At 46.5% G+C, this 18363-nt stretch overlaps 1 protein-coding gene across 1 annotated transcript in view; it reads right to left on the bottom strand.

The window, feature by feature from the left end:
• The window catches only part of LOC129711798 (dynamin-1), a 136448-nt gene that overhangs the window by 34886 nt on the left and 83199 nt on the right, over positions 1-18363 (bottom strand). The window contains exon 15 of the mRNA XM_055659733.1: positions 18115-18228. Coding sequence (XP_055515708.1) covers positions 18115-18228 — 114 coding nt within the window. The remainder of the gene's footprint in view (positions 1-18114; positions 18229-18363) is intronic.

The following is an 18363-nucleotide window of genomic DNA, read 5'->3' as shown; positions in this document are numbered from 1 at the left end:
TTAATGGAGTAAACTCTTCCCACTGCTCTGAAAGAAGTGAAGTTTCATTATTTTAGTTTTTCCCTCTCTCTGTGCAACCACAAGGTCTCTTCCTTTTGAAGCCAGCAGGGAATTGCGCTGAGATAATATTCTTTATTGAATCTGCAGAGCAACCACAGACGGAACGACCCCTATGGGTGATCAGAAAACATATGGAACCTTTACAAATGCAGTGAGTGCCAAAAAAAAAATAACATTCCACAGTTTTTATATCCACAGTTTTTGGAGCTCCAATCCCCAAGAGATGACCTTTCCCTTATACGGCTTATGCACCTTCACCTTTAACCCTTTTACCACCAGTTAGTGCCTCCTCCTTCTCACTTTCTTCCTCTCTCTCTCGTCCTCACCAGCGTCTCCCCCCCCCCCCCCCTCAGCACGCCCCCTTCCCCCCCCCCACCCCCCCCCCCCCCCCCCCCCCCCCCCCCTCCCTCCATCGTAGATCACTCGAAACTGCCACGTCAGTCCTTGCAGAAGTGAAGGAAACGAGGGGAGAGCTGGTGCTGCAGAGAGAACAGTGGTCTGCGCTCTTAAGGCTTGCTGGGAGACCCAGAGAGTCTCGCCCCGTGTGGAAAAAAAACAAGACTACAATCCCACTCTGTCTCCCCAGTGTTCAGACTACCTGTTCAGGTCGATGCTATTGTACAGTAGTCTGCACATTGGTTAGACTGTGTGCGGAAAAATCTTCGGACTTTTGCACATCAGTCGAGGAACGCCGACAATCCTCATTCTGACCCAAACTTACTCCGGTCAATAAGCCTGAGCTCCGTGGAGACTGCCTTTCATTTCCCGTGTGCTGTTAGTGGCACTCAGGTAATGCAGTAGATTTTGATTCCTTTTAACAAGCGGGCAGTATTCTTCTTCAAGCGCCTTTGCTTCCTCATCCACGGACTGTGCATCTGGTTCCAACTTAAAGTTCCCGTTATTTGTCGCCCCTGTGCTTCTTGCCTCTGTCTCTGCATGCTCTTCTGCCAAATATTTAACATCTTTCTATCCCTCGCTGCAGAAGCTCACAATGGTAGCGATGCCACTGATCAATATTAAGGAATAATTACAGACAGGGAGACCCCCCCTCGTGATATGCTACTGTGTGCGTGCCATTCAATGGTTTAATGTAAGTTCTGTACGTACTGAATAAAACAAAATAAATATTCTGGTTAATGCATCTCAGCCATTGTCTCTATTTCCATTATTTGTCAATATTTAAACAGAGGATAATTGATTATTTTGATTACTTTGGTGCTATCAGCTTGGGTGAATGGTCATAGTCGGGGCATTCTTACAGTGAAGTAATGCACAGTGATTTTTTTGTCTAAGCTATTAGAACAGCAAGATATAATTGTTTCTTTAACTCCGTATCAGCCTTGTAGTCGAATCGTCCCAGTTCCGGCTGTCAAGGGGAAAGGAATAGTCATCTGGGTGAAGTGTGTCAGTGAGGGGACTGAGCTCTTGCAGTATCGCAGTGCCAATCAGCGTCCTTGTGTAATGAGGAGAAGAAAGGATTACAGGATGGGGGGGGGGGGGTGCGGAGGTTAGGTGAGGGGAGAAGCTACAGAGTCCAGGGAAAAAAACGTGCTCCCGTCTTGCCGTCTAACAATGCACAACCCTCCACTCTGATGAGCTGTTTCCCCTGTCAAGTGTCCCCCTCTCTCAAGCACGAGGGGATTGTCTGCCCCCTCTCTCAAGCACGAGGGGTGCTTGGACCATTTTTCTCTGGGGTACTTCAAGCCCCCGTGACCATGGACTTCGCAATAAAAGTTCACTTCGTAAAGGTGTCAGTGGAGAACTGAAAGAGGGGAAGATTAAGTCAAAATAAAATCAAAAGCTAGTTAGACTGCTTTCAGCTCCACACTGACAGATAACCTTTGAACCTACAGGCAACATCCTTTATCTGGGCTGTCAAGCATTTGGCATTTCCTTAATTTTGCTGCCAAAATTATTTAACTCAAATCCAAATCCTAAAGAAAAAGAAAGAGATCTGGATTCAATCCCCAATTACCATTGTAGAGCTCAATGGCTGTCTTTAATTCGCCTTCCTTTCATCCTTATTGCACAGCAGATGATGCTAATGTAAAACAGACTTTACTGTTGCAATACTTCACAAAAAGAAAATGGCGTCTCGTCACGACGCTTTCAATATCCAGGGGAGGGAGAATTCAGTCAGCTTCAGACTTTTACAGTTTGAAACTCCTTGGGTTTTTTTTTTTGGTGTAAAAACAGAGCAGAATGTTTCTTTCAAGCGAGAAAAGAACCTCAGGTTGTCCACTGACAGGACTGACATGTTTCACTAAAAGCACCACCTCATAAAATCTGCTGTCGTTTATTTGTGCTTCTGCGGTTCCCCTGCACAGTCGGGTCTTAAGTTAAAAGCAGCTTAAAGTAAACTTCTGTCGACATTAAACATGCACTTGTTCTAAGCTTTAGGTAAAATGCTCTTTGGACTGGGCACCCCTCTGAATTTCATTGAACTCTTTGTCTCATTTTTTTTTTTTACTTTAATGTGAATATTTGTTAGAAATCTGCTTTAATTTTTAAATAAATTAATTTCATTTCCCACTGCACTTGCATCCCCTCTCCAATGCCTAAGCCATGCTTTCCTCCTGCATTCTTCAACTCAATCTATTTAGAGCTCCATCTCATTCCTAGAAGGTCGAGGTTCCATTTCCAACCACTTCCCATTTTCGTATGTCACTGGATCGCATTGGGTTTTTCTCTCGGCCAAGGATCAGGTTCCAAACCACAGCCCTCCAGTGTTATCCTGGGATCACCCGGCAGGAGAGATTAATCTCCTGGATGTTGTGTGCAATTGTGGGGGGAAAAATTCACCAGGACATTAAAAAGCACAGATCAGACTCCCCACCATCGACTCTATCTACATTCCACGCTGTCTTGGAAAAGCATCCAACCTATCAATAACCTTTATCAACCCAGTGATTCCTCTATCCCCTCTCCCTTCAGGTAGATACAAAGGCTTGAAAGCACATCCCACCAGTCTCAGGAACAACTTCTTCCCCTCTGCTATCCAAACGGTCCTCCCATAGGTTTGGGGATAGTCCCGATCTTCCAACCTACCGTCAATGATAACGGACATTTTCATTGTAACCGTAATGCCATAAGGTTGTAAAACTATATTCTGCACTCTGATATATTTTTCTTCACTTTACTTGTTGTACTTATGTATGTTTAGTTTTTTTTAGTTTAGTTCAGAGAGAGACCCTTCGGCCCACCGAGTCCACCCTGACCAACGATCCCCGCACATTAACTCTATCCTACACACACTAGGGACAATTTTACATCATACTTATGTGTGGTATGATCTGATTTAATTGGATAACATACAAAAAAAATATTTTCACTTTATCTCAGTACAGGTGACAATAATAAACCAGTACATCTCATTAGAGAACCTGGAAAGCAGAAACCTTCCTGTGCTGTAAACCATGATTCAACAACCATTCAGATGCCATAATGAATCTTTGTCTACCTTAAACCAACACCAATAGTACTGGAGAATTGTCGCAAGATGCAAAGAGGCCATTCAGTCTTCTGACTCCTTGCATGCCATCCCAAAATCCCCCCCCCCCCAAACTTGTTCCACACAATCCTACCAATGACTCTCTCTCATGTTCCATTTCCTTCTGAAGGCACCAATCAATTCCTCATCAACACATCACGACAGGCAGATGGTTATAGATCATAACTAATCCTTGCATAAGTTGTGCTTTTCCTCAATCCCTCCTCAACCTTCTCAACACCGTATACTCTGCCCCTTTAACGATTTGCTAATGGTATCATCATCCTATGACTGACCCCATCATGACCAGATATGACCTTGAATACATTTGTTTGTCTTAAGAATATTGAAGATGGCAGATAGATTACTGACCAGCTGGTCGATTGGAGCCGATAAGTCACGTGATTAAACTCCAAGGAACTTAAGCAACCAGAGCAGGGACCCAGGGTGATTCTATACTTTAGACCTTAGACTTTAGAGATACAGTGTGGAAATAGGCCCTTCAGCCCACCAATCACCCGTACACTGGCACTGGGGACAATTTACAATTTTACCAAAGCAAATTAACATGCAAACCTGTATGTCTTTGGAGTGCAGGAGGAAACCGGAGCACCCGGAGAAAACCCACGTGGTCACAGGAAAAAGGAACAAACTCCGTAAAGAAAGCACCGCTAGTCAGGATTGAATAGGATCGTTAGGCGGCAGCTCTGCCACTGCGCCACTGTGCTGCCCCAATTCAGGATTCACTTCCTGTCAAGATGTCACTTCCGCCTTTTACATCAACTCAATTGTTTCTCTCTGAATCTTAACTCAGAACAAGAATGCATAAGGAGCAAACAGAAAGTCCAAAAAACCCAACCAGGCATACGGTCCATACAATTCCCTTCCCAACCCACTTACTCCAATCCAAATAGCCCAAAGAAAATTAAACATTCAATCATCAGAAATTAAGATTTTTTTAAATCTTTAGTTGAGTTTAGAGATATAACATGGAAACAGGCCCTTTGAACCCAACGAGTCCATGCCAACCATCGATCACCCATTATCCCAATTTCACATCCACTCCCCATACGAGGGGCAGATTTTTCTTTTTTACAGAGTCCGATTAACCTACAATCTCGCATGTCTTTGGGATGTGGGAGGAAACCGGAGCACCTGGAGGAAACCCACGTGGTCACAGGAGAACGTGCAAACTTCGCACAGCAACTGAGGTCAGGATCGAACCCGGGTCTCTGGCACTGCGAGGCAGTAGATATACCAGCTGCATCACTGTGGGATTATTGTCATGAGCAACCTGTTCTGCCAGTTCTCAGCACAACAGATCTCGCTGAGAAAAAGATCAGAGCATATAGTTTATCTTCCACTATTATTCAATCTATACCTTATGTTTCACTACTCACGTTTATTTTATGGGGCATTGTATTTAGGAAGAGTTTTTGTGGATAACCCTGAATGCCAGCTGTCCAATAAAGGTTTTGAGAATAACTGTAGCACTATGGGTAGATCTTTTGAAATGGAGAGTCCAGAAGTCAATGCAGACAGTAGGACTAGATTTCTCGATTTGCTCTTTATTGACTCCAAGTATGTGATGTGGCAGTGTGTAGATTTTTACAAACCAACGTAGTATGCAACTGAATGTGTGAATTAGAATCTCAGCAACGGGAATTCCAATCCTCATCTTCACAAGATAAAGTTTTCTGTCATTGTTTTGCTAGTTTGAACACTCTGCTCTCATTATGCCATGATTAAGATCTTCTAGTTTGAAACACCAAGCTAGAAAGATGGTATCACAAGGAACAGAAATCCCTCCAGATGACGTGTCTACTTCCGTTAGTCTCTACATCGAGGAACAACTTCTCCCCTGGTTTTAAACCTACTTTGCCCTCATTTGTCTCCAAGTTTCCTACCTGCCTGTCCTCTCACTAAACCTCCACCCGATGCACAAACTCTCACCCATGTTCACCGTTATGCCCTGGAACCACACGTCACCCATGGCAACTGCAGTATACCAATTATAAGAGTCATGCAGCATGGAAACGCCCTTTGGCCCAACTGACCCTGCTGGCGAAGATGCCCCTTCTACACCAATCCCACCTCCCCACGTTTGGCCCATCTCCCTCTAAACCTTTCCTATCCAGGTACCTGTCCAAATGTATGTTAATGGTTGTTATAGTACCTGCCTCAACTATCTCCTCTGGCAGCTCGTTCCATATACCCACAACCTTCAGATCCTCCAAACCTCTGTCCTTGGTTTGTGCACATCAATAATAACAGGCACAGATAATCAGAGGAACCGTATCACCCAGAAAGAGGCCATTTAACCAGGCCAGTCTAAAGTGTGCCATCTGACTGTACTTGGTCCAGGCAAGTCACATCTGTTCAACCACATATCAAGTACACTTTAACCCTGATCTGTGTTTCTGTCTTTAACCTCTTCCATGGCCGTGAGTTCCCACCACCCTCTGCATGAACAATGGTTTAATCTCCCCATTAAGCTTTCAAACGATGACCTTCAGTCCGTACCTCTTGGTTCCTGAGCACGCTGGGAAGGGAAACCAAATTTATCAAGACCAATCAATAATTTATATTCCTCAATAAAATCTACCCTCAGTCTCCTTCGTTCTAAACCTTAGCTTGTCCAATTTTTTCTCCTGCTAAAACTTTCCATCCTCTTCAATGTAATCATACCTTTCCTACAATATGGTGACAAGACTATGGCCTAACTAATGTTGTACATTCCCAATGAGATTCTTCACCTCTACTGCATGTGTTTCCCCCCCCCAACTACCTTATCGACCTCTCCTGCTGCCTTGAAGACACATTCACACACACACACAATGTGACGTTCCTCCATTTCCCCCATTCTGCTCGATATGCTCCCATTTAATGAGCATTCCCTCACATTGTTGACCTTTCCCAAGTGTGTTGACCTGACACTCCTCTGGACTGAATTCTATTTGCTAATTTCCTGCCCAACAGAACATTTCCCTGTAGTTTCCCAAAGCGCTGGAGAAACTCAGTGGGTCAGACAACATTTCGGGTCGGGGCCCTTCTTCACACTGGTGATTCATGACTCCAGCATCTGCAATTCCTTGTGCCTCTATCACCCTGCATTTGAAAGCTTCCCTCCTCGGTATCAACCATGTTGCTAATTACTATATTATCTTCAAATGCTTTTATTATACTCCCTAAAAGTGTTTAAATAAATGATATGCACTGCAAACAACTATAGACCAAGAAACAAAGTTATCTGGGACTTCACTAATGAAAGCATTCCAACGACAGAAACACCTTTCAACACTTTTGTGTCCACCACCAATGACAATCTTGGATGTACTTTGCCCTCTCTCTTGTATCCCAGAGGCTTCTGCACTTTTGACCAGTTTGCCACGCGTCAAAAACCTTGGTACAGACTACGTGGGCTGCATTAAACAGGCTGCCCTTATTCTCCAGCACAAAGTTCATTTATCTGGTCTGTACTCACGTTGTCCCTCCCTCTCTTTTTTAGCAACTGCACAAAATCAGCATTCTTCCACTTCGGGAAGCTGGGAGCTTAGGAAAATTGTGCCCAGCTTCTGGATTTTCCTTCTTTCAAAAGCGTGGGCAAATCTCACCTGGAGTCAAGGGGGGGAGGTAAAGCGACAAGTGGAGCATTTCCTGCGGTTGCAAGGGCAAGTACCAGGGGGTGGGGTGGTTTGGGTGGGAAAGGACGAATTGACGAGGGAATCAGCAGACATCAGCATCATCTGCCTCTTTTGTGAAGTGAGGCACAAAATATTCATTCAGAACCTCCCGACTTCCCTCACCTCGTATCTCGCTTATCGTTTTGGACCCCAACAAACCTTTACTTTTTCCTTGTGTTTAAGAGGGAACTGCAGATGCTGGAGAATCGAAGGTTACACAGAAAAGCTGGAGAAACTCAGCGGGTGCAGCAGCATCTATGGAGCGAAGGAAATAGGCAACGTTTCGGGCCGAAACCCTTCTTCAGACTGATCAGGGGTGGGGGTGGGTGGGGACAAGAGTAACCTTTTCTGTGTAACCTTTACTTTTTCCTTCATTATTTTCTTGTTCTTTATGTCACTATAATACGCCAACGGGAGCCTCGGTGGTGGTGGGGCCTCGCGGTCGATGAGCGTGAGTGAGGGATGGGAAGATTTCCCTCCGGGGATGAATAAAGTTATTATTGTATCATATCATACCGTGTCGTATATATCCCACATAGTTTCATTTGGCAATACCTCATCTCTTCTCACAAATGAAATGATTTCTTCAACCAATATTACCCACTGTTTTATCTCCGGAAACAACTTGCATTGACTGAGACTTCAAAACCTGGCAAAGACTGTGTGTGAAGGGCTGATGTACCCCAGTGCTTCACACAGATAGGCCACTCCACCATTAACTCCATCTACACTTCACATTCCCTCAGGAAAGCAGTCAACATAATCAATCCGAAGAAGGGTTTCGGCCCGAAACTTTGCCTACTTCCTTCGCTCTATAGATGCTGCCTCGCCTGCTGAGTTTCTCCAGCATTTTGGTCTACCTTTGATTTTCCAGCATCTGCACTTCCTTCTTAAACATAATCAAGGACCTTTCCCACCCTGGTCATTCCTCCTCTTCTCGCTCCCATCATTGAAAAAACTTTAAAGCATATACTGTACCACCAGATTCAGGAACAACTTCTTCCCATCAGATAACTGATCCTCCAATAAGCTAGGGTGCAGTCCAGATCTTCCAACCTACCTCATTGAGGACCTTGGACTTTTTCCTCTGAAACTGTAAAGCTATAATGCTGCGACACTATTTTCTGCACTCTGGTATTTTTTGCTTTGCACAACCTATTTGTGTATGGCTACATTGTACTCATGTATAGTAGGATTTGATTTGACTGGATACCATGTGAACCAAAGCTTTTCACTATGTCGAGGTATATGTGACAATAATCAATCAATATAACACACTCTATCCCATCTGAAAACCTTGAGGCCAGGAACATTCCTGTTCCTCCTCATGCTATGATTCAGCAATCATTCGGATGTAATATTGAATCCTTCTCTACCTTATTCGCTACACTCCTTGCACTGAGCAATATCCCATCATATGTGCGGGATGGAAGCGCAATATGCAGGATGCAGGAAGGTGAAAGATCCAGCAGCCATTTAACAGAAACCTGTGCTAAATCACCACTCTCTCTGCAACTACTGCATAAAGTGAGTAGGAAACACAAGGAACTGTAGATGCTAGAATCTTGAGCAATACACAAAATGCTGGAGGAACTGAATGGGTTAGGCAGCATCCCTGGAGGACATGATGTTTTTCGGATCGGGACCCTTCTTCAGACTGATGGAGCTGGGGGGAAAAAAACTACAAAACAGAGGTGGGGTGAGAAAAAGCTTGGCAAATGGGGAGGGGTGATTGGCAGATGGGTGCATTGTGGCAGAGGTTAGATGTGAAAAAGAGAGGAAGGATAAGAAGAGGAAAATGTCAAGGCAGAGGGAGGGATATAGGTGGAAGGGGACAGAAGGTGGGGGAGAACAGGGGCAGGATAGTGGGGTGGAGGGGCATCGCAAAATGCAAAGGGAAGGGGAGGATATTACTTAAAATTGGAGGATCAACGTTCATACGGTTGGGTTGCATGGCAGCCGAGCCAAACATGAGGTGCTGTTGCCCCAGTTTCCAGCAACGGAGGAAGCCCAAGACAGAAAGGTCAGTACGGCAATGGGCAGGGGAATCAAAATGGTTGGCAACCGAGAGGTCTGTGTGAATATCTGTCCAGGAATCTGTTGCTCCCTGCCACATTCCCTCCCCCCAACCCTACACTCAATCCCGCATCTTTCAACCGGCCTGTTCCAAATTATTCCCATTATAGAAATCGGCACTTCCCACTTTCAAAGTAGCCGCTCAGCTGGAGCCGAGCATGTTGCTTCCAATCAGCGGCAAAGCCATAGACCTTGCAATGGCTGGCGAACGTGGAGTATGAACTAGCCAGGGGCTGAAGAACTTGCGCGCACTCTCCATTTCATTCAGATGAGAAGATTAAAAGCACCACGTCTTAGCGCCCCTCCACACATCTGAGTCTTTTTGTTCAACTAGGTTGCAGCAGCAGAGATGAAAGCGCCCCTCCTCTCTTCCCTTCCCTTCCCCTCAGCTGGTTCTCATTTGCTGCCCGCACTCTCCCAACAGTCCATAAAGCTATCCTGGTGATCAAAACAAACGTCCAAGCATGACTGCAGTCCAGATGTCAGGCATTCGGCTTAACCCTTTAGACACTGCCTCCCTCTCCCAAACGGACGCTTCAACTCCATGGAGCACATTCGGTTGGGTTGATGGGAAATGATGCTCACCCATTTCTCCCACTCTCCTGCCCTCTTCACCCCCTCTTCCTCATGTCCCATTCCATCTACATCCCTCCCTCTGGTTTTACATTTCGTTCCTCCACTTCTCCCCTTTTCTGACTCCCCTTTTCCCCTCTAGATTTTGTCGCTTACTCAAACCCCCCCCCCCTCTTATTCCCACCTCTCTTTCCTGTGTCACCCCCACATCTATTTCTCCCACTACCCTGCCCCAGTAAACGCCCCCCCCCCTTCCCCATGTCCCTCTCCACCTATATCTCTCCCTCCAGCTTTCCATTTCATTCCTCCGCTTCTCCCCTTATCCAACACCATTTTTGTCGCCTTTTCACCTCCAGCCTTTGTCACTTACTCCACCCATCAGGCAATCACCCCCCCACCACCAGTATCCACCTATCACTTGCCAGGCTTTCTCCCATTCCCACTTCTTTTCCAGCTTTCTCTCCCCTACTACAATCAGTCTGAGGAAGGGTCCCGACCCAAAACGTCACCGAGCCACATCCTCCATGGATAGAATATAGAACAGTACAGCACAGGAACGGGCCATTCGGCCCACAATGTTTGTGCCGGACATGATCCCAAATTAAATGTATCTAATCTGCCTGAATATGATCCATATCCCTTTATTCCCTGCACTTCCATGTGCCTATCCATAAGCCTCTTCAATGCCACTATTGTATCTGCCTCCACCACCACCCCTGGCAATGTCCCAGGCCCCCACAACTCTCCGTGTAAAAACATTTGCCCCACACATCTCCATTAAACTTTCCCTCTCTCACCTTATAGCTATGCTCTCTAGTGTTGGACATTTCCACCCTGGGAAAAAGGTTCTGACTATCTACCCTCTCTATGTCTATCATAATTTTATATCTACTTATATTTTATATATACTCCCCTCAACCTCTGGCATTCACCAATCACTTGTTTGGCTTCATCTCACCCCACCTCTGTTCCAGCTTTGCCCCCTCCCCCACTACAATCAGTTTGAAGAAGGGTCCCGACCCAAATAATCACCTATCCATGATCCTCAGATATGATGCCTGACCCACTGAGTTACTCCAGCACTTTGTGTCTTTTTTTTTCTAAACCATCATCAGCAGTTCCTTATGTCTACTATTTATTTAATTAGTAATGTGTGCAGAATTACCAAATGCTTTGCACATGTCGTTCCTGAGGCATCGTGACAAATGATGAGCCACCGTTAGTGTACATGATTAACTTGGAAACCACAAATGACAAGGCTGATGAATGCCAGTGGAATGAACTGACTTAAAAACAATTTCTGTGTGTTCTTTTATTTCAATGACTAAGTCTCCCTTCACAGCCCTCCTTGGTTCCCCAGCCACATCGCACCCATCCCTGCAAACACTCTCCTCAGCCAAATCAGAGCTCCATGTCGATGCGTAGGTCCCTTGGTTTTAATGCTGATGGGGTGTGGGTGGGTGGGTTTGGTGATGTTGGGGAAGGAGGAAAGAAAGGATGAGGGTGGAACTGATTCAATTCCCCCTCTCCACCCGCCCTAGCTGGGAGCTTCACTGGTCTTCATTTTGATCATGCCCAGTCAGTGTGAATGGGGCAGGTAAAAGGCCTGTCCCACTTTCACAACCTAATTCACAACCTTTTGTACTCGTGGACATTTTTTATCAGGCTTAAAAAAACGCCGTGACCTACTTGATGCCACGAGTGCCTATGATTAGCATCACAACCTGCTACGACCTACCTACGACCTCCTATGACCTCATGATAACTATGCTGCGAGTATGAGTCAAGGGCAAACTCGGCAGAGGTTGTGAATTAGGTCATGAAAGTGGGACAGGCCCTCAAGGTCACCCACTCTAGACGGAGACCTGCAGTTGAATGACATGAACCCAGATTAATTGTGTACGAAGAAACTGCAGATGCCGGTTTAAACCGAAGATAGACACAAAATGCTGGAGTAACTCAGCGGGACAGGCCGCATCTCTGGAGGGAAGGAATGGGTGACGTTTCTGGGTGGACCCTTCTTCAGACTCCAGGTTGATTGATAGATTGAAAGACACAGGAAACATGGAAACAGGATCTTCAGCCCACCATCCACACCAATCACCCGCTCACACTGGTTCTATGTATTCCCATTTTCTCATCCACTCCCTACACAATAGGAGCAATTATAGAGGCCCATTAACCTACACAACTGCATGTCTTTGGGATATGGCAGGAAACCAGAGCAACTGGAAGTAGCCCACGCTGTCACTGGGAGAATTTGCTAACTCTACGTAGACAGCATGCAAAGTCAGGATTGAACCTGGGACTCTGGCGCTGTGAGGCAGTAGCTCTCCCAGCTGTCTCCCTGTCCCGCCCAACATGTGTGGTGTTGAGCATTGCCTGATTCTATCCGGGATGAGGAAGGCAATTGTCGCCCAGTGTTGATATTCCCAAGTTATTCTCACTCCCGAAGGTTTTAAGCTCCATTTGGTAATGGGTTCTAGTTATTTGATGGAAAAGGGGGTAAGGAGGAAGCTGCTGGATGAACCTCGACCCCTACAGAGAGTATTGCTCAGCAGCAGACTTTTCCGGGAACAAACTGGGATTGCCCATCGTGGCTGGGCACATTCCTGGAGATTCCATGACTCGCACTCCTGCCGACAACTTCCCACCCAAACAAAAATGGTCTTTGATTTGCCCCCTGCTTTATTTCCTTGCCCAGCATCCAATTGAAGCTTTGGAAGAAAGCAGGCGTCTTTTTTTCAGTTTCTTAAGACAAATATTTAATTCCAGGGACTCCAAGGACAAACCAAGGCGTTGGCAACTCTGGACTGTGTGCGCAGAGGAAAGAACAATAACGATGATCAAAGGGGCGGGGAGGGGGATAGCCATCCATGTTTGATGGTGCTTCAGCAAATCACACAATGCCAAAATCTGGCCCTAGTTTCTGATTTAAAATATTTCAGATATTCTTGCTGAGGTTCATAGAACAGCACAGGAACAGACCCTTCAGCATACATTATGTGTGTGTAACATGATGCCAAACCAACCTTTACCTGTCATTCACATCCATACCTCTCCACTCTCTGCACATCCATGTCTCTCACTGCCAATGTCGTATCTGCCTCCACCTCCACACTTGGCAGCACGTTCCAGGCACTCACCTTCTACACATTCTGGGGCTAGCTTTCAACGTACTGCTGGAGAATAGTGTGGTGGGCCAGAAGTCTATTGTAGGTGCTGCCTGAAAATCCTACTTGTTGGCTCAGAGAAAAATATGGGCGGTTTCTATCATGGGAGATTGACCCACGTAGCTAGTTTTACATTCCAGCAATAGATTTGAAAGCACCTCTTCAGCATCCGGGAACCTCTCCTTCTCGTTCCCTGTCTCAATCAGTCTCCATCTCAGTGTCTTTTTATTCTCCTTTATCATGTCTCTTAGCCCCTTTTTTTGTTTTTTACACTCACTCTTCATATCCCTTCAACAGAACAAACGTGGCGGAATTAGTCTTTTCCTCCGCATTTCTCCCCGCTCTGTCTCTCTGGTGGAGAGGCGAGGACTGGAGGCTGGGAAAGTTGTATGAAGCCATTGTGTTTGCGTAACGGGTGAGACCGAGATCCCCGCTCTCCGCCCCAGTGCTGGTGACTCGGCCCCTGATCGAGTCTCCCTGCTAATGTTAACACAGAACCATGTGGGCCTGCAACATCTGGATCCATTAACTGGCTCAGTAGTGACTTCCTGCAGATGTAGAAGCTATTCCATAGATCAACAGAACGAACCAAACGGCTGACATGCTAAAGACTACAATTACAGACAAAAAAAAAAGCACATTCTTTTTCATTAACCCTCCACTTGCCAACATCTGGAACTCCTTAAATCACACAGTATCCCCCATTGTGAAGCATGCTTGCTAGGTACAAAGGTTATAATTCCTTGCACATTTGAGCGAGTGTCTGTAGCTAGCTGATTTCATGTGTGGCACCATATTGCCACACTGTGTTCTTGCTGCTGCTGCTGTTGTTGTGTGTGTGTGTGTGTGTGAACACATTAAGGATATTAAAGCAGACTCACTCGTGGTTAAAGGAATGTGTCCGATTTCCCCTCACATTGATTCCCACACCATTGTAGACAGATGGGGAAGGTGGGGGGGGGGGGGGGGGGGGGGGTGGGGTAGTCCTGGGACGATTCAAAGTCTCCCGCAGAGAGAAACGATCGGAGGAGGTCACGGGCAGACTGCCCTCAGGAGTGGCTGTGACGGTGCTCTGGCAGAAAACCCCTGACCATTTGGCCGTTCAAAATGCAGCGGAACGGAGGGAAAGTCGAGTTGGTGACAGGGTTAAAGCGAATTAATGCAACACTGGATCCATTTAAAGCAGTGGAATTCCAACTCCACAGCCCCCTCATTTTCCAACCTCTGTCCAAACCTCAAGTGCGGCGGTGTTGAATTTTTCAAACATGCCTGGAAAACGTTAGGCCAACATTATTATCTGCTGGTTCACACTATAAAACATTTGGAGGATAATTTACCCCGAAGTAAAGTAGTTGTTTTAGGGAAATATACCTTCCGAACGGAGCTCTACACGTTTCAATTCCACAACTGTAAGCGTACGGTGGCTTTTCAACTAACAAGCTTCAGATTCAGAGACAATTGCGTCAGAGATTATCATGCCTGGGGTAATCAATTTAGGAAGGGGCAGGTATGCAACAGTTAAGGGCCTGTCCCACCAGCATGCAATTGCATGCGCCTAGCCGACCAAACGCGGTCGCTTGAGGCATACAGCCTCGCGGGGCCGGTCCCATTTCGATCGGCGGAGGCGTAAGAAGTTGTGCGGGGCTGGTCCCGACATCGCGCGGGGCTCCAGAAATCTTGCACTGTCCGAAAATCCCACGCGACAACGGCCTGTCGGCCTGTGGCCACATTGAGGCCGTACGAGCGTCTTGACGGCGTATGCCTAGCGTGTGGTGTTGCGTGATGATGTCACCGCCCAACGCCGTGCGACGTCCAAATTCAGTCGGCCCGCCTCCTGCCCAGCTGATTGGTGAGTATGATGTCGGGACCAGTCCCGCACAACTCCATATGCCTCCGCGGTTGGATTTGGGACCGGCCCTGCGAGGCCGTACGCCTCAAGCCACCACGTTTGGTCACGCTAGACGCATGCAATCGCATGCTGGTGGGACAGGCCCTTTAGGCTATCTCATCATGCACAGAGGTCAGTGGTCTTGTAGTTTAATTTAATTTAGCGATACACCATGGAAACAAGCCCTTCGGTTCAACGAGTCCACGCCGACCAGCGATCACCCGTACCCTAGTTCCATCCTACAGAGTAGGAACAATTTACAGAGGCCAATTAACCTACAAGCCCACACATCTTTGGAGTGTGGTTGGAAACTGGAGCACCCGGAGAAAACCCATGTGGCAATGGGGAGAACGTACAAACTCCATGCAGTCAGCAGCCAGGGTCAGGATCGAAGCCGGTATTCTGGCACTGCAAGGCAGCAACTCTAACCCTGCGCCAACCATATTTAGGGGCCATGCTAATCTCCTCAGTATCATTCCAATTTTTAGTAAATGTGCTGTTGAAGCATCTGGGTTTTGTTTCCATCATGTTAAAGTCTCCTTTCCGCTGGGAAGTGAGGTGGGGTAGGTTCCCACTGCAGGGCCTTCAGGAAGGGGCTGAGCTGTGTCTGTGCGGGTGAGATCATGTCAGGGGTCCAAACACCACGATCACCACAAACAGCTACCACATTCACTCTCATGCTATGATTCTAAATCCGTGCGATAATCCTTTAAAAACACGCACGTGGTTCAACCATGTGATTGATAACCAGTGAGTGGAGAAGGAGGGAGTTACCAATGGGATTCACTTTGGGGTTAGACTGGTAGATGGTGTCATCTGTAGCTAATGTGGGGCATGTGTCTCAGTAGCCATTGCAGGAGCAGTGGGGAAAAGGTTTATGATACACAGAACAGCACAGCATAGGAACAGGCCCTTCGGCCCACAATGTCCATGCCGAACATGACGCCAACCTAAACCAATCCCCTCTGCCTGCACGTGATCCATTTCCCTCCACTCCCTGCATATCCACGTGCCAATCCAAAAGCCTCTTAAACACCACAGCTTCTACTACCACCCCTTAGCTGTACATTCCATGCACCCACCACCATCTGTGAAAATAGCTTGCCCCGCACATTTCCTATAAATTTTGTCCCTCCCACCTTAAAGCTATGCCTCCAGGTTTACCAGCTTATATTTTAAACTGCGATGCAAGAAGTAAGACAAATGTCTTTTGCATGGCCGTGGATGTGATGTTGGGCTTTTGAAGAGTGTGTGCCACGCGCACACACAGATACAAACACACACCCAGATACACATGCACGTACACACACACAGACACAGACACAGACACACACAGACACACACAGAGACACACACACACACACACACACACACAGACACACACACACGCACACACACTTATACAGACAGACACAGACACAGACACACACACACACACACACACACACACACAGAGACACACACACGCACCCACACACACACACAGAGATAGTTTATGAATAATACTGGATTATTATTCAGATGTGTTTTGTTCACAACCCAGGAGCCCTGAGAGCTGATGAGATGAGTGGTGGGTGGGTATTGAAGGGTTTGTACATGGTTTGGTGATTGGGGCTGAATGGAACTCTTCATTTTCCTGCCACTCTTAATGGGCTTTTTAGAGGCTTCCAGTTATTCAGTAAGGAAGAGGCACTCTCACTGCAGGGTATACTGGCAATGTTTACCGGAACTAACTCTGCAAATTTATTGTTTTTTTTAAATCCATATACTGAAATGTTTAAAACTCTTGAAAACATTTCAAAGTATTTTGAAAGATGTAGCACTGGGGCCAGAATGATTTTACCAGCCAGCATAAAGAATTTACTTTCACATTCAATATTAAATAAATGATTCCATCAAGCAACACCTAAGAGTAGACACAGAGTCGGAAACTCATCTCCCACAGAGACTTCCAATCTTTTAGACATAGCGTCCATACATTCCCATGTTCCAAGCATAGTCGACATACAGTAGAACAGTACAGCACAGGAACAGGCCTTTCACCCACAATGTCCATATTGTACATGATGCCAGGTTGAACTAATCCCGTCTGCCTGCTGACAAAGCCTATCTACCCTTTAATAAGACTCATGGAACTATAAGATTAACCATCAGCAGTGAGTTTTACTTGCACAAGGGGAGAAGTGTCTCAGTCAAAGGCTGTGATCACAACTCCACTGCACGTGGTCCATATCCCTCCTTTCCCCTCAAGGGAAGAGATAAGACTTTTGCCTTCCATCACAGTGAGGAGGTGTTGGAGATTCACTGTGATGGATGTTTGTGTAAATTGGGTTAAGTGTGTATCTTGGTTTGTTTTTTTTGTAATGTTAAGACTGTAGAAATGCAATTTCGTTCAAACCAAGCTGTTTGAATGACAATAAAAGGCATTCTATTCTATTCTATGTCCATGTGCCCATCATAAACGCCATTACCGTATCTGCCTCCATCACCATCCCTGGCGAGGTGTTGCAGGCACTCTGTACCCACTGTGTAAAAAACTTACCCCCCCCCCCCCCCCCCACACACACACACACACATCTCCTTTAAACGTTGCCCTTCTCACCTTAAAGCTTTTCCTTCGATTCTTTGAAATTCCCACCTTAGAAAAAAGGTTCTAAATTTCTACCCCATCTATGCCTCTTTTTAATACTTCTACCAGGTCTCCCCTCAACCTCCGGAATTCTGGAGTAAACAATCCAAGTTTGTCTGATCTCTCCTTGTAACTAATACTTCCTAATCCAGAGCCCTCTCACTCTAACCACCCCCCCCCACCTCACATCCACTTCCCCCCAAAAACCACTTCCCGGAAGAGCCCCCCTCTCCATTCCACTGCCAGTGGAGTCGCCTTGTAATTAATACCTCCAGAATAGAGGCTTCCCACTCCAACCCCCTTTTCTCACATCTACTTCCCTCCAACACCTCACGTCCACCACCCTTCAACGCCCCCTCCCCCAGAGTCCCTATCTCCATTTCACAAATATTTCCAGTTACAGTCTCCTTGTAATGAATAGCCCTTAATGCCCCCCATCTTGCACTCCCCTGCCTTGGAAGGGTCTTAGCTCCTCACCCGTGGCCGGAGAGAAAGTAACTTTGCATCGCTGGCATGGAGGAAGTAAAGGTGAACCAACCAACCTCATCGTCCTTGTACCAGGACATGTTTTCAGCAGTCAGCACGAACCAATACTCCTTGGCTCCTCCCTTCATGATGCCGATGTTGTTGATGGTGAGCCACCCCTTCCTGATCACCTGCGACAAAAATGCAAGGAAGAATAAATGGGCCGAAAGCGACACCCTTGGCTCGCATTGAATGCACGAGGTTGCATTCGAACGCATCTCCTGGCTGCAGGTCCGTGTGTGTGTTACAGCAGAGTTACACATAAA

Source organism: Leucoraja erinacea, chromosome 31, assembly GCF_028641065.1.
Source record: "Leucoraja erinacea ecotype New England chromosome 31, Leri_hhj_1, whole genome shotgun sequence".
Classification (NCBI taxonomy): domain Eukaryota; kingdom Metazoa; phylum Chordata; class Chondrichthyes; order Rajiformes; family Rajidae; genus Leucoraja; species Leucoraja erinaceus.
Note: the sequence above shows the minus strand (reverse complement) of the source record. Positions and strands in the feature narration are given on the sequence as shown.